At 37.4% G+C, this 17174-nt stretch overlaps 1 protein-coding gene across 4 annotated transcripts in view; it reads left to right on the forward strand.

Annotated features, from left to right (window-relative positions):
• Positions 1–17174, forward strand: part of TXNDC16 (thioredoxin domain containing 16) — a 174413-nt gene that overhangs the window by 43197 nt on the left and 114042 nt on the right. For all 4 annotated transcript variants that reach the window (XM_020974852.2, XM_020974853.2, XM_020974854.2 and 1 more), the window contains one exon: positions 9188–9309. In XM_020974852.2, coding sequence (XP_020830511.1) covers positions 9188–9309 — 122 coding nt within the window. The remainder of the gene's footprint in view (positions 1–9187; positions 9310–17174) is intronic.

Below are 17174 nucleotides of genomic sequence, written 5' to 3' on the forward strand. Positions count from 1 at the left end.
GATTTTGACATAATAGTCCCTTTCCACTTAACCATCTTCCCAAATGTCCTTCATAACAAAGGAATGTGTGGATTATAATTGCCTAATCTGCAAGAAAAACCACCAAGATAGAGATCTCTGAGCCAATGGTACTTTATCAAAGGGTCCGTGATCCCCTCTAATGAAGTGGACCTCAGATCTTCCTTACAATCTGAGGTGTCCCTGGTCCCCAGGACCATGGTTTTATAGGATTGTGGTAAATGAATTTAGAAAAGATATTCTGACCTCAATCAGTGTGCTTGCAGTCTGACCCTGACTCTTTTTTCATGTTAATCTTATTCCTAGCCAGCCATTGAAGGACTGTTTATGGTATTTGCTCCCAGGAAGGGCTGGCCACCCCTCCAGGAACCAAATATTCATAAATAGGAGTACTCTCAAGGATGTTTTGAGAGCAGCTCCTTTCCCACAGATCACATATTTTTTGGCAAATTGCCTTCTTTGTTAGAAGAAAGGTTAAAGGCAGGTACTCCTGACTTCACTTTTGGAGTCTCCCCTGAGATGCAGGCGTGTACCCTGGGATTTTCCCATTGACACTCTGGATGCTGAAAACTGGGACTTCCCGGCCCATGTGATTCAGATGTAGATGGTTCCCCTGATGGTTATGATTAATTGTGACAAGATTTGATACAGATTAAGACTTAAGATGTTATTGTTACCTATTGGGATTTACCAACTCTATTCTTTTTACTAATCTTAATCCAATTTTACTGTCTTAATAATAAATACTTTTACTATATACTTATATAAATCAAACATGAGACTGTGTCATTTCTAAACCAATCTGAACCAAAGCTCATTTAAGCTGCAGTGAATAAGGCTGCTTTGCAATACAAGGGTTTGACACCCAAATATGCAAAAGAAGCATGGTAAAATACAGAATCTCATTGGTTGATAGACCTTGCTCTTGAGGGACAAAAATGACATATCAGTGTTGGGGTGGGGGTCACAGGTTGGGCAAAGCAGGGGCGTCTCTACTGATGAAGTGGTCATCTTGGATAAGAGAGAATGCTCTAGAGGTACGAAAAGAAGTTGAGAGACTTAAATGTAATTGATTACATTAAATAGTAATTCATTACATAGCTATTATTATAAATCATACATTACATGGTTTACAAAGTACTTTCCTCTATAACCCCATGAAGTAATTAATAAAAGTATTGTAGGCAAGATGAATAGATGAAGAAATTAAAGCTCAGAAAAGGTTAGTGGCTTGGCCATAATCACACAACTAGTGTATGTTATAATAGTCAGGATTCAAACTCAGTTCTTCTTACTTAAAGTTGAATTCCACTGATGAAAATATGATAAATATAATTCATGTAGATAAAAATAATCCAAATTATATGTAGGTGATAATGTGTTCCTAAGCTATTGGTTATGATTGAGAAAAGGGAGTAGTCTTTCTAGACATAGGCCCAAAGGGTTGCTTTGGCCAAAATTGCCAATAATTGTTTCTCTTATCAGGTAAAGCATATTCTGATATCTCAGTAGATCTGTGATCTTACTGATGTAGCTCCTTGTTCCAGCATTGCAGATCACAACCCATCAATACCTGTTAATCATATTATTATTCTTGCCCATGTCCTTCTGCAATTCTGCTACAGGGTGTCCACTCAATGTCTTGAGGACCTTCCTTTTATTTTTGTGGAATTGCATATATATATATTGCAAATAGTCTGTCCATTGATTATTCTTTGTGAAAAGCTTTTTTTCTCTTGTTCATACATTACAGCAATGATGGCTTTTACATTTTCTTATGTGAAATAATGTATGTAAAGTGGTTTGCAAACTTTAAAACCCTGTATAAAATGAAGTTATTGTTATCATTATCATGATCATCGTCCTTATCCTCCTTCTCCTCTTCCTTCTCATTTTCAGCCTGCTCACCCTTGCCATGTACTTCTCCATTGTCCTTTTGGCTGATTGAGGCATTTTGCCTTTTGTAATATGTTATTTCAAGGTTTCCTTCCTTTTCTAGTGGTTGTAGCATAATCTTTTTTTTTTTTAACTAAGCAAAAGGGTTAAGTGACTTGCCCAGGGTCATACAGCTATTAAGTGTTATGTGTCTGAGGCTGGATTTGAACTTAGGTCCTCCTGAATCCAGGGCTGGTACTCTATCCATTGCGCCACCTAGCTGCCCCTGTAGCATGATCTTTATAAATTATCAGTAAGCTTTATCCTTACTATTCTTCCTTGAACTTTTTCATATTGACTACTTGTGATTTCTTTGACCTAGAAGCTTTTGGTTCTAGGTCATTCCTGAGTGTTTTCAATTTGAGTTTTCTTTCAGGATCCAAAGTAGATTCTTTCTATTTTCAATTTCTCCATAGGTTCTGTTACACACACACACACACACACACACACACACACACACACACACACACACAAAAAAAGACAGAAAGAAAAAGAAAAGGAAAAAGAAAAAAGAAAAGGACTTCAAGAAAAAGAAAAGGACTTTTTCTTTTGTTGTTCTTGTTGTTGTTGTTTTTTTGTTTTGGCTAGGCAGTGGGGTTAAGTGACTTGCCCAGGGTCATACAGCTAGTGAAAGTCAAATGTCTGAGGCCAGATTTGAATTCAGGTCCTCCTGACTCTAGGGCCAGTGTTTGTTCTAACATTTCTTTTTGTTTCATTGAATCTTTGAGTTTGTTTAGTCCATTCTGTTTTTTAGGTAGTCTTCTAATTGGGTATAGTTTTCTACTTTGTAAATTATTCATTCTTATTCTAGATTTTTCCTTCAGAACTTTTATTTACATCTAACTTCATATTTTATCTCTTGATTAACTTATTTGGGATGTTGCTGGATTTCTTCTGGCAAAGTCTTTCTTTTTTCAAAGGTTCTATTTGTGCTCATTTTGGAGTACCTCTTCTTTGGACTTGGGTTTCTCTTAATTTACACTATTTCTTCCTTGGGTTCAGTGTGTGTGCTTATTCATATTTCCAGGTTTAGTTCTGGGATTCAACGCTTCTCCTTCCTCCATTCTTGGGTTGAGTGGGCAGACCTCCTTTTTGTCCTTTCTGTAATTTGGATGCTGCTGCCTCTGGTGTTTTGGATGGGGTTACTGGTGCTAGGCCCTGACCTTTGCTCAATCCCAGGCTTCTGTCTTAGTTTCCTGGGGACCAATGAAGGTGGTAAGATAGTGAAAGTATTGGTGATAGCCTTATCTCTGTCCGTTTTCCTTGCAAAATCCCCATTCTGTGGTTTGTTCTGTTCTCTGCTGTGGCCCTGACAGTCCTCAGTCAGATGTTGGAGATTGCATTCATCTTGGGCTTCCTGCAGTGTCCTTTTATTGATCTTGTTTGTTTGTTGGACTGACCCTGTTTCCTCATGTGTATCTCAGGGCTCTGAAGAGTGCATATCCCTCCCTCTGCATTGACCCATGGAAGCCGACTCTGTCCCCTATTTCTATTCTGACAGGCTAGGAATGAGTTTGTCCTGGTGTCAGGCTTCAATTACTGCAGTTTGTTCCAGTTGGCTTTTAACTTTTCCCCTCCTCCCTTATAAAATTTATTTTTCTCATCTTTTCCATTTTTTGTCTGTTGTTTTCTAGTTTTGCTTGTAAATACAAAGGGAATGACCTTTCTTGGTTGAGTCCTTTGCCAAGTTTTCTTAAGTTGGCATAGTGGATAGAGTGCTAGGCCTCGAGACTGGAAGACCTGAGTTAAAATTTGGCCTCAAGACACTTCCTAACTGTGTGACCTTGGACAAGTCATTTAACTTTTATTTGCCTTAGTATTCTCAATGGAAAAATTAGGATAATAATGGCATCTACAACCTAGGGTTGTACCTGTTTCTTCCTTTCCTTTCCTTTCCTTCATTAAACTTGTTTTTTCCAAAGGAGCTTGTACAAAGGAGATTGTATTTGTTAGCTGAGGTAGATTCTAGACTCTTTTATTTTCATTATAACAATTGATTTACATCAGTTAAATTTCCTAGGAAATGGTTAGTTCAAGTCAATATCTACTCCTCCATCTATTTGCCATTTTTCCTTTCTAACAGCTGCTTTATATAGGTTTGATTTGAGTTGTTTTAATTACATGCCACAATTTTTTTCTCAATTTTATTCTTTTGGTTTTGTATGATTTTAGGCTTTTCTTTACAAAATCTGATTGTACACAAATAGCCAATTAGAGAAAACCTCTGAAAAAACTAACCTGTCTAACTTTGCCATTCTATTTGAGTAATCTGCCTGATCTCCAGACTTCTTGAATTAGCAGGAGAAGAGGACTCTATTCTATTATCTTGAACAAGTCTCTTGCCTGGTCTTTAGCCTTCTTTGGGAAGAGGAGATATGCTATTCTCTCACATGATATTTTTGGGAGTTGGAGATTAACATCATTCCTTACATTCCATGTACTTGCTTCCTTGCCTGAATTGCCCATCTAGACATTGAAAATATTATCTAAAATCTTCCCTTAATATTTGACAAATTTTCCTCTGATCGTACTCTCCCCATCTCACTGATTCTGAACCCTGTCATCATTTAGATTTCATATTTTATCCCAATGCTGTCTGATCCTTTATCTCCATATCCCTCAATGTACCCTGCCATCCGAATGTCCCATCTAAGAGCTACCCAATCCGTTCCACTGTGTTCCTGGGAATGCCTGCTCTGCAGGCAGCAAACTTGTTTTCATATTAAATCTTTTCCCCACCCCTTTCATCTTCTGGCTTTCACTGAGACCTCATGATATGGCCTACCTGGCTGTTCATTCCAACATTGGCTGCACCTTTATTCATTCCCTCATATGGGCGTTGTAATATTCTCTCCTCCCCATTGCCCCTTACAAGTTCTTCTTGTACTCTATATCACTCAGCAACCATTCCTCCTTTGAGGATCACTCAAACAATATCTAGCACCCAATCAAAATTCTGGTAGCTGTTGTCATTCTCCTTTCTTTCAGTGCCTGGATTACAATCTTTCTCTAAACGCCAGCTTTTGCTTTTGTACTAGGGGACATCAACATACATATGATACTGATGAGGTCCAGAGGTGAGGGAGTGCTGAAACCCCAAGATCACAAAACGCTGGTCCTGCCTAAAAGAATTTGACCCAAGCCTTCTTTCTGCCAAAAAAAAAGTTTATTAAAGATCCGCCATATTGTCAGACCCTTGAGGAATCTAGGAGTCTGCAAGTATTGGCTAGATTCTAAGAATCAGAGCAGTGACTAGGTTTTAGGAATCTGAGCACCTGTGAGTTAGTGGCCAGATTGTGAAAAAAAAAAAAGAATCAGTGCCTCTTAATGGAGAGGAGATGGACCTTATTTACAGAAAGACTGTGAGAGGGATTTAGGAGTGGCCAAGTAGTCTATGAGGTAATAGAACTCCAGGGGTGGCCAAGGTAGAATGGAGCCTAGATAGGATTAAGGGTAGGAAGTGGCCTGGGGACATAGGGAGGTCTAGACTAGGTTAAGGGTGGGAGATTGGGTGTAGCCACAAAGAAAGGCCAGTTGATGGGATTGTAGCCTCAAGCTAAAGCCAGAGATTTGGTCCTGTGGGAAAGTCCAGGGTTTTTCCTTTTTGGGGTCTAGATCCCATCCTCATTAGTACTTCATCAGACACTCTAACCTCACAGTTCCTCAACTTATTCATTTCCCATGATCTCTATCCCACTTTAGCCACATACAAAGATGGTCATGCCTTTGGTCTTGCTGTTACCTACAAATTGAAGAGTGTCACATTCATGAACTCTGAAATTTCTTTATCTGATCACAAATCTACTGGTATCCCACCTCTCATTCTGTCTTCCTTATTCTTTGTCAACAATGTGACCTCTAATCACTGACCCTTCAGTTTTCTCATAGGACATCACTCCAGCCCTAGCTATACTCTCTTCCTTTCCCCATCTTGACCCATTGGTAAAACTCTACACTCTCCTCTTTTCTTGAATTCTTTGTTCTTTTATCATGTAGCCAGTCTGGCTCTGCCAAGCCATGGCCTTGGATCACTCCCAGCATGTGTTATCTTCACTCTTGTGCAGGTGGAGAAAATCATGAAACTATAGTGACTAAAAATTTAGGATAAAAGGTAATCATTTTACATCTTCCTAATAAACTCATTATTATACCTTTTTCATCCCCTCTCAAACATCCCTTGGTTCCTTTTCCTCCCACCCTCTCAGCTGAGAATCTTGACTCATATATTACTGAAAAAATTGAGGCTATTCACGGAGAGCTCTCTCTTTTCCTCTCTTCCTCATCTCACATTGCCTTCAACCACTATCTACCTCATCCCATCTTCCATGAAGAGGTGGCACTTCTCCTTGCCAAGACATCTCCATCCATCCCATCTTCTCCAAGAAATTTCCTCCTGTGCCATCCCCACTCTCTCACTTACCTTCAGTCTCTTTGTCTATTGGCTGCTTCCCCAATGTCCGTGTCTCCCCCATTCTCAAAAAATCCTTACTTGATCAATCCATCCCCACCATTAGCCTATATCCCACCTGCCTTTTGTGGCTAAACTCCTTGAGAAGGCCATCTGTAATAATAGGTACCTTTACTTCCTCACTTCTCACTTTCTTCTTAAACTCTTTACAGTCTCTCCGAAATTACTAACTATTGCCAAATCTGATGGGCTTTTCTCAATCCTCATTCTTCTTGACCTCTTTGGACCCTTTTATACTGTCAGTTATCCTTTTCCCCTTGATACTGTCTTTTCTCTAGGTTTTCAGGACACCATTCTCTCCTGATTCTCATCCTACCTATCTCCCCACTTCTTTTCTTTCCTAGATCTTCATCCAGGAAAGGGCCTACTAATCATGGGTGTTCCACAGGACCCTTTTGTCTTCTTCTGCTGTACTGTTTTCCTTAGTAATCTCATTAACTCTCAATGGATTAAATTATCATGGATTAAATCATCATGCCAATGATTCTCAAATTTGCTCATTTGACACTAACATCTCTGCCGACTTCTAGTCTCTTATCTCCAGCTGGATATCCTGTAGACATCTTAAACTCAACGTGTCCAAGTCTGAACCCATTATCTTTTCCCTTAAACCCTCCCCTCTTCCAAACTTCCCTATTACTGTTGAGGGTACTACCAAGGCTTACAACTTAGGTGTCATTCTAGACTTCTCACTCTCTTTCACATATCCCTCTTCCCCCAAGTCCAGTCTGTTGCCAAGGCCTGCTAAGTTTTTCTTGGTAACATCTTTTATATATGCCTTTTCCTATTATGTGACATTGCCACCAACCTGGCACAGGCCCTGATCACCTCATACCGGGATTACTGCAATAATAGTCTGCTTGGTGGTCCCCCTGCCACAAATATCTCCCCACTCCAGTCCATCTTCCACCCAACTGCTGAAGTGATCATCCTAAAGTAAAAATCTTATCATGTCACACCCTTCTCACTACTCAGTATGTTCCAGTGATTCCCTATCATTTCCTGGATGAAATATAAAATGCCATTTTTTACCTCAAAGCCCTTCATAACATGTTTTCACCCCTCTGCTTTTCTGGTCGTCTTATAACTTACATGCCCCCTTCCCCTGAATTCTCCTTTCAGATGTCCTTCCCCATGTCCCTCTTCCCCATACTCAGTGATCCGATGGTATCGGTCTCCTCACTCTGGGCATTTTCACTGGCTATCTATCAGGCCTCAAATGCTCTACCTCATCTCTTCCTCCTCATCTCTACCTCTTGGCTTCAAGCCCTAGCTAAAATCCCACCTCCTTCAGGAAACTTTTTCTGCTCTTTTTAATTTTAGTGCCTCTTTCTATCCATTATCTCCAGTTTATACTATAAATAACTTGTTTGTTCAGTTATTTGCACATTGTTTTCCTCATTAGATTGTGAACTCCTTGAGGCCTTTTATCTTTTTTTGTGTTGGAATAGAATAGCACTTAGCACACTTCTGGGCACATAGCACATGCATAATAAATATTTATTGATTGGCCATTAAAATATAATCAGTTTAATTTTTTTCTTATCACAAAAGTGATGAAATTAGAAAAGGTATTAGAAACAAAATAGAAAATGTGATTCAATTTTTATATATAAAGTAGTATTTTAGTTTTTGAGTTAATTTTTGTGTTTTGGTACCCAAGTGCTTATTGAGTATCATTCTGATTTATGTGTCTCAGAAAATTGAGACTGTCACTTTACAAATATTATTTTTTTCTTATATTCACCCGGGAGGTTGATGCTGGTTATTATCCCCATTTTACAGTTGAAGAAATTGAATCAGACTGAATTTACATAATTTGCCTAGGGTCACATAGCTAGTAAGTGTCTGAAGCCAGATTGGAACTGTCTTCTTGACTCCAGGACTGACAGTCTATCCATCATGTGACCTAGCTGCTTCTAAAGGGTTCAAAAGATGACTTAAATGATGTTTAAGTACTACTTTATACAATGGGCAGTAAATTTACAGAACTTACAAGGTAGTATACATACAAGGTAGTATAATCTAAAAATATAAATATATTAAAGAAGATTTTACATGTTAATAGATGATAGTTTTATAAGGGGTTATTTGAGAATATTAGGATAGTATGCTTTACTACCTACTTTAACTAGAATATTGGCAAATTCATCCAGTATGTGGAATGCATTTCTTCCTCATTTCCTATTTTTGACATTTTTCTCCTCCTTCCCAATCTAGGTTAGGTATCATCTTCTTATGAAACTTTCCTTGATCTAGCCAACTGAAAGTGATTTTTTTCTCATCAAATTTTGCTAGAGAACTTTTCTTTTGCCTCTATTATATCTTACTTTATATTATAATTATTTGTGTATGTGTTATATCTCCACCTTGTTCCTAAAGGGCAGGAGACTGTAATTTTTATCTTTTTATCATTAGTACCTACTAGTACTTTGCTTCAATTGTAGACACTTAAAGAATATTGAGTTGAATTGAACTGATGTCATGGAAGCCAATCTTGCTGTCCTATGAATTGTACCTTGTTGTCACTGTAAGTGTAGACTACTGATGAAGATTCTGTATCTTACCAAGTAGAATAGTTCTGATTTTCTTGTTATTGATTAATTTTAGAACTAAATGGAGGTGGTATATTTGTTTTGTGATTTTTAAATTGATTCTCTTTGCCACTGTTATGGAATCAGAGGTTTGAGATAGGTTGACTTAATTGTTTTATCTTATTCTTTTTTGGAAGGAATGTACATAAACTAAATTTTTTTTCTTTCGCAGTGCACTTCTATTTAATGAAATAAAATATATTACTTCACTAGAGGACTTTGAAAATATAGAAAATGCTATGAAGGGAAAAACAAATATTGCCCTCATATATGTGAGAGCAATTGGAACACCAGGTATGAAGTAAAACTTTTAATTTTGTTGTGTCACTATATTTGTGTAACTGTGTAGAAGGTAAGTAAAACAGGAGATCATGACCATAGTCTCAAACTTGAAAATATATTTTGTAGATCTTGTCTGCTTTTTAATTTTGTTACTCTGTTATTCTGTGGCATTGAATTAATATTGACTAATTACAGTGGACCTGTGGCTTAAGGTGAAATTGATCTCGAAAATCAGCATGTAAAGAAAAATAAAACATGTATTGTCAAAATTATACTCTCTGTGGGAAATCTCCAAATTTAACTGATTTTGGAAGTGGGTAAGGGAAGTTGGCAAGCCATACCCTAACTTTAGCCACGCTCATTCAGTGGAATAGTGGGTATAGAATTACCTGCTCTGTATTAATTGTTCTTACTCTGTCTCTTTCTCTTTCCCTTCTTTCCTCCCTGGAGTCAAGAAGACAAGTCATTTAACTTCTCTTTGTCCCAGTTTCCTCAACTGTGAAATAGGGATAATAACACCTACCTCTCAGAGTTGTTGTGAGGATCAAATGAGATAATATTTTTAAAGTGCTTAGCACATAGTATACATTAAAAAATGTCACATAGTGTACATGAAAAAATGCTTATTTACTTCCTTTTCTCTCTTTTTTACACAGTGTATATAATTGAAGTCAGTTATATTAATTATGTTATGTGACTCCACTGTATTCATTTTATCCTAGAAATTGCCAGTTGCCATTCTATGGGACCTGGGTAAACACCTTTTTTAAAATCTCGCTCTTATTGCCAGTTAAGAAAGCCCTTCCCTGGCCTTCCAAGCCCTCCTGGGGAAGAATTGTACAATAAGTTCTGGTTACTTGCGGTAATATGGAGGGGTCACTCAATTCTAAATTATAGTAAGCATTGGGCTACAGTCGTTCCTCTTTTTGTCATTGCACATATCCACTCTTCTGCCACTAGGATTCTGGGAGTTTCTTCACTTCATTGCAGACCACAGAATTGAGAGTAGGTAGAAGTTGCAGAGACAAACTTTCTAACATCCTAAAGCGCAATGTTGTAGAAGGGATTCATTTTCCTGCATAGGTTGAAATAAAGTCACTGCATTCTCTTCCAATTCTGAAATTCTGTGATTCTCTGCCCCTTCAGTCCCATGCTTTTTATACCATATTACCTTTCATTGTGGGGCAATTAGGTGGTGCAGTGGATGGAGTGTTGGACCTGGAGTCAGGAAGACCTGAGTTCAAATGTGGCCTTAGACATATTACCTGTGTGACCCTGTGCAAATCACTTAACCCTGTTTGCCTCTGTTTCTTCATCTGTAAAATGAACTGGGGAAGGAAATGGCAAACCACTTCAGTATCTTTGCCAAGAAAACCCCAAATGGGGTCATGAATAGTCAGTCAGACATGACTGAAATGAATGAACAACAACAAAACCTTTCATTGTCCGGTTTATTCCATTGTCCAGACTAGTTTCTCTTATAAGATAATAGCTAGTATCTTATCAGTACCTTGGATAAAAGTATAAATGGGGGATGCTAGTGGAATTTGAGGTGACATAAATCTGGAGGAGATATTAGATTACAGACTGGATCTCAGTCAAGAACCGAAAAAGACCTCATAAGGCTACAACAGTGGGATAATAATAATGATAGTACTAGAGATAAGTCCAAGGCCCTGTGTTTTGCTTAAAAAATTTAGCTGCATGAGTACAGGACTGGGGAGACATACTTAGAAAATGGTCCCTGTGGAAAATGTTTTGGGGTTTTAGTAAAGTGTAAGATAAACATGATTCAATAGTGAATGTCCATTTAAAAAAAAGTCTTCACCTTTTTCAATTATTTTAAGAGAGAAATACTATCTGAGAAAAATGATAGTAGCCCTATTGTCTTTTGTCCCGATCAAACTACATTTTGAACATTTTCTTCAGTTATAGGCACTTGCCTTTTAGGAAGACCTTTGACAAGCTTATTTGATATTTATAGCCCAAGGATCATGGAACAAATTTACTTCTGTTTCTGTCTTTCAAAGAATGTTGTATAATCTTAAGACATATACCTGGGATAAAACAGTTTACACAACAACAACATTGTAAAGACAAACAACTTTGATAATGAACAGTCACGGTTCCAGAGGACTCATGATGAGACATGTCATTTATTTCCCAATAGAGAGGTGATGGACTCAGAGTGCAGATTGAGACATTATTTTTGCATATGCCTTTTGTGGAAATTTATTTAGCTTGTCTATACATGTTTATAACAGAGTTTTGTTTTTTTTTTTGCTTTCTCAGTGAAGGTGGGAAGAAAGTGAGGGAGAGAAGGTAGATCTTTGTGGAAAAAGAATTTTTATTTAAAAAGATACATGTGAGATGTACATTGTTGGTGGATTGCCTTAATGGCTGCATTTTTCTTTTCTGAGTCATTTTTCAAAAATAATCAGTGAATTAACAAACATTAGTTTACTTTGTGCCAAGCACTGTGCAAAGCTCCAGGGAAGCTCCAGGTATACCAAGAAGTGGAAACAGTCCCTACCCTCAAGGAGTTCATATTCTAATTGGGGAGATGATACAACACGTATGTGTGTATGTCTGTACATAGATACATGTATAGATATAGATACATAGACACACACACAGTACTCTTAGAGAGCTCAGAGATGTTTTTGCAATTGAGGCTGTAGAAGAATGTACAAATGCACTGCAATTCATTTTCCAAGAACAGGGTGTAATCTTCTGGAACTTCTAGTAAAAAAGGGTGTATGAGGTGCCCCTCAAGTGTGGGCCCTAGCATAGGGGAATAGCGCTAGAGCCCAAGGGAGCATTAATAACTCCCAGACGAGCATTTAACCTGACATAGTGAGGCTGAGTTTAAGCCATGGTAGCACCTACAGCAGCACTTGATCTGACACAGGGGCATTGGTAGCAGAAGTGGCAGTGCTCATATGCTGGAATAAGGGGAGCAAAGCTTAGCCCTCAAGAGTGGTATCTCTTACAGAAGTGTGCAGCTTACATACTAGAACAACTAAGGCTCCAGCAGTGGCAGTACCTGGCACAAGGGTGGCAGCATCCATGCTAACTTTCTGGCCGCTATATAGGAGGGAAAGAAAAACTCAGGCTATAGCATTCATAGTGTTCAGGGATGGTATGGGGATGGGGTGGGCTAAGCTCAGTCCAATTCAAGCATAGTACTCAGGTTCTGGTATAGGGAGGCAAAGCCATACTGAGGCAAAGCCATACTGGGGCAAAGCCACAGTAGTGGCAGCACCCGGCAAAGGGAGACAATGATGTACTGAATGCTCCAATATGGACTTGGGAGCAGTTTTCAGGTTAGCCCAGGGATAGTTTTCAGGTTCTAGAACAGAGGGATATTATTGCTTGTTCTGGCATCAAGAAGGCATTTCTAGACCTTAGCACAGGGGCCAGTGCTTAAATTCTAGCAGTGTGGCAGTGGGCACTGGGATAGGCCCTAATGGCAACAGGAAATGGAGTGGTTACTAGTGGTAGCAGGAACTAGCTGAATTGGAACAGGGAGTGACATGGCTCCCAGTGTAATGGGCACTGCCATGGGCAGTGACAGGTCCATTATTGTCCTTTTCTTGTGATAATCTGGAACTGATGAGCCCTTTCCATATTACTGCCAGTACTATACTCCCCAGAGAAGGCTTGGAGGACTAGAGATGGTGATATTTGTTGGAAATAGCTTGATTTCCTGGCTATTGTGGTGAGAGGAAACCCCCAAGTCCATTAGGAAGAATTGGGCTTATCCCTCATCCAAGTTCTTTAAAGTGGTAGTAATTTAATTTTTCACCCTCTGACCCCCAAGCATACACACATAAGGTTTCCACTGAGGTACAGCTATTCTAGCTGGTGAGGCAGAGCATATTGAGTGGGTGGTAGTACAGGGCAATTCTTGGTATTAACCATAGCAGTAGGAAAGGCTACAAGCAAGAAGGTGATTGCTTAGGAATTTATGTTGAAATACTGATATTCATAGTGTTGTTCATTTGTGGCTTATTCAGTTTCTTTTTCTAAGATTGGGTTATTTAAGTATTCTGTTTCTTCTTCTGTTAATCCTGATAACTTGCAGTTAGAAATAGTTATCCATGTCACTTAGATGTTATAGGGAAAAACAGCTCCCAATAATTGCCTTGATTTTTGGCTTCATTTACCCTTTTCATTTTTGATACTGGTAATGTAGTTTTCTTCTTTCTTTTTTAAAAACCAATGATTGATTGATTTTATTTTATTTTTTATAAAACCAGTTCCTAGTTTTATTTGTCTGAGGTTGTGATTGCTACTTCTTCCTTTTTTATTTCACCTGAAGCAAAATAGATTCTTTTTCAGCCCCTTATTTTAATTTTGTGCTTGTCTTCTTGTTTCAATTGTATTTCTTGTAAGCCACATATTATGGGATTTTACTTTCTAATCTGTTCTGCTCTCCACTTCCATTTTATGGGTATGTATTTCCCTTTATCCTATTTTCTCCATTTTCTCTCTCTCTCTCTCTCTCTCTCTCTCTCTCTCTCTCTCTCTCTCTCTCTCCTCTCTCTCCCCCCCCCTCTCTCTCCCCTGCCTCTAAGTTTCTTTTACTTTTGACTCTGCCTCCCTTAATCCACTCTCCTTTTCACTTCCCCACATTCCCAATATGGCTTTTTCCACTCATACTTCCCTGGTGGGTTAGATAGATTTCCATACCCAACTGAGTTTTATATATATTTTTCTTTCTTTGAACCACTTCAGATTAGAGTGAGGTTTAAGTGTTGCCCATCCCCCAACTCCCATTTCCCCTCTAGTATAAAAGCTCTCTTTTGCATGCCTCCTTTATGTGAGATAAATTTCACCCTTTTCCCAGTGCATCCCTCTTTCTCACCTCTTAGTTTTTTTGAGATCGTACCATCATAATTGACTCACACTCATGCCCTCTGTTTATGTAGATTCCTTCTAACTGCCCTAATGATGATAAAGTTCTTAAGAGTTACATGTATCATCTTCCCGTTTGTGAATGTAAGCAATTTAACGTTATTAAATCTCTTATGATTTTTCTCTTGTATTTACCTTTCTTGTGCTTCTTTTTAGTTTTTGTTTGAATGTCAAATATTTTATTCAGCTCTGTTCTTTTCATCAGGAAACTTGAAGGTCCTCTATTTCATTAATTCATTATTTCATTTCATTTCTATTTCTTTTTCTCCTGAAGAATTATACTCAGTTTTACTAGGAATTCTTTTTTGGGATTTGTGTCCAATTTTCATTTTTCTTTGATGCTTTGTTTGTAGCTGTTTTTACATTTTTTACTTCTAAGTTTATGTCTTGATCTTCCCTGTCACCATAGTAGCTTTTTATACTCAGGTTCTTTTTTTGTTGTTGTTTGCTCTTTTCCCTAACCCATTTCTTGACTTTGAACTTTATTTTAAAGTTATGATTTTCTTATCTAATTAGCTGCTATTGTTGCTGCTGCTGCAGCTGCCTCTAAGACTTACAGTTGGTGTTGCTGCTGTGTACATTCCTGCTAATTCCTACTGTATTTTCACAGACCTCTCTTTCAACCTCCTAAGTTGTCTTTGGCTTAAAAAAAATCTTACCCTGACTTTTTGTTGACTGTGTTGCTTGAGAATTCAATTTAAGTCATTATTTTAACTTTGTTTAGAAAGGAATGATTGGAGAGCTTTCACTACTCTGCCATCTTGGCTCTACCCAACATTTAACCTTTAATAGCATCGAACTTCAACAAGAGTTCAAATACCCTGTACTGTATCCTAGTAGCAATTGGGAGTCCCTGGGGGTTGTGAGTAGGGTAGTGACATGGTGAGGATGAGCTTAAGGATAACTAATTGTGGTACAGCATCTGCCTGAATAGAGGGAACAGAGGCACGGTTCAAGTGCAACCCAGAAGCATTTATTGGTGAATACTTTTATGCATGCATGGGCCAGAGTCCAGTTCAGAAGTTTTTTTCCAGAAATTTTTGTCAAATATGAGTCTTTCCCCCAATAACTAGAATCTTTGGGTTTATCAAACTCTCTTCTCTCCTATGCTTGTTTTCTTCTGTTGTATACCTATTCTGTTCTACCTATCAACCTCTCTTTTTTAAATCAGGACTAAATAGTTTAAATTATTAATGCTTTGTAGTACAGTTTGAAATCTGGCACTTATAGACCTCTCACTTTTAAAAACTAATATTCTTAGGATTTTTTACCTTTTGTCTCATGAATTTTGGTATATTTTTGGGTATCATTTTGATATTACTTTTTCTGTCTATAAAAACTTCTTTTGGTATTTCGGTGTGGCATTGATTAAGTAAATTAATTTAGGCAGTATTACCATTTTTATCATACTGGCTCAATCTACCTATGAACAAGTGGTATTTTTTGAATTATTTAAGTCTGTCTTTATGACTTCAAAGAATGTTTTGTAATTCAACTTATATAGTTTCTGGGTAAAATTTGAAAGTACATTCCTAGATATTTTGTAAGTTTTTAAATTATTTTGAATAAAATTCCTTTTTCTAGCTCTTCCTCCTGTTCTTTGGTTATAATTTTTGTGGTGTAGTTTTTCAGTTGTGTCTGACTCTTTGGACCATATGGACCATAGCACTGTAGGCTTTTCTATCTTATATTGTCTCTTGAAGTCTGTCCAACTTCATGTTTATTGTTTCCATGATAATATCTATCTGTCTCATCCTTTGCTGTCCCCTTTTCCTTTTGCCTTCAATCTTTCCCAACATCAGGGTCTTTCCAGTGAGTCCCATCTTCTCATTATGTGGCCAAAGTATTTAAGCCTCAGCTACAGTATTTGACTTTACAGTGAATAGCCGGAATTAATTTCTTTAAATATTGATTGATTTGACCTCTTTGAATGGGGATAACTTATGTGAATTTATCTTATGTCCTTCAACCTTGCTTTATTTGTTATTTCAATTAATTTTTAGTTGACTCTAGAGGATTACCTAAGTCCATGATCATATGCTGTAAAAAAATAGAAATAAGTTGTTTCCTCTTTGTTGGTGCTTATCCTCTCAGTTTCTTCTCCACCTCTTCCATCATCATCATCTTCTTCTTCATCATCTTCTTTCTCCTCCTTTTTATTCTTTTCCTTTTCCTCCTCCTCTTTCCTCTCCTTTCTTTCTTTCTTTCTTTCTTTCTTTCTTTCTTTCTTTCTTTCTTTCTTTCTTTCTCTCTCTCTCTCTCTCTCTCGCTCTCTCTCTCTCTCTTCTCTCTCTCTCTTTCTTTTTCTTTCTTCTCCCCATCCTCCTCTATCTTCTCCTTATTCTCTTTCCCTTGCTTCTCCTTTCCCTCTTCCATGTTAAATAGACATATGATAGAAATCCTTGCTTGACCTCCAATCATATTGTAAAGACTTCTAACTTTTCTCCATTCCATATAGTGTTTGCTTCTGGATTTAGGTAAATATTGTATTAAGGACAGGTCTATTTATTCCTATGATTTCTAACATTTTCAATAGAAAGTGTTGGATTTTATCAAAAGTCTTTTAGCATCTATTAATATAATCATCTGTTTATAATTTACATTGTTAACATGGTTTTATATTTTTTATATTAATACTTTTTATTTATATTTATAGTTATTTGTATTTTTATATTTATAGTTTTCATTGTGTTGAATCAACCCTACCTTCCTGGTATAAGCCTGGTCTCATGATAGTGTATGATCTTTCTAATATGTTATTGTAGTCTACTTGCTAATTATTTAATTTTTTGCATTAATATTTAATGGGGATAGTTGTCTGTAGTTTTCTTTATCTTCTTTATCCATCTCTTTCTGATTTAAGCATAAAGACCACATATGTAACAGAGAAAAAGATTAGAAGGGTGCTTTATTTTCTTGTTATTATAAATAGTTGTTCATGTAGTATTAGAATCTTT

This window comes from Phascolarctos cinereus, unplaced genomic scaffold, assembly GCF_003287225.1.
Source record: "Phascolarctos cinereus isolate Bilbo 61053 unplaced genomic scaffold, phaCin_HiC Scaffold_3;HRSCAF=262, whole genome shotgun sequence".
NCBI lineage: Eukaryota > Metazoa > Chordata > Mammalia > Diprotodontia > Phascolarctidae > Phascolarctos > Phascolarctos cinereus.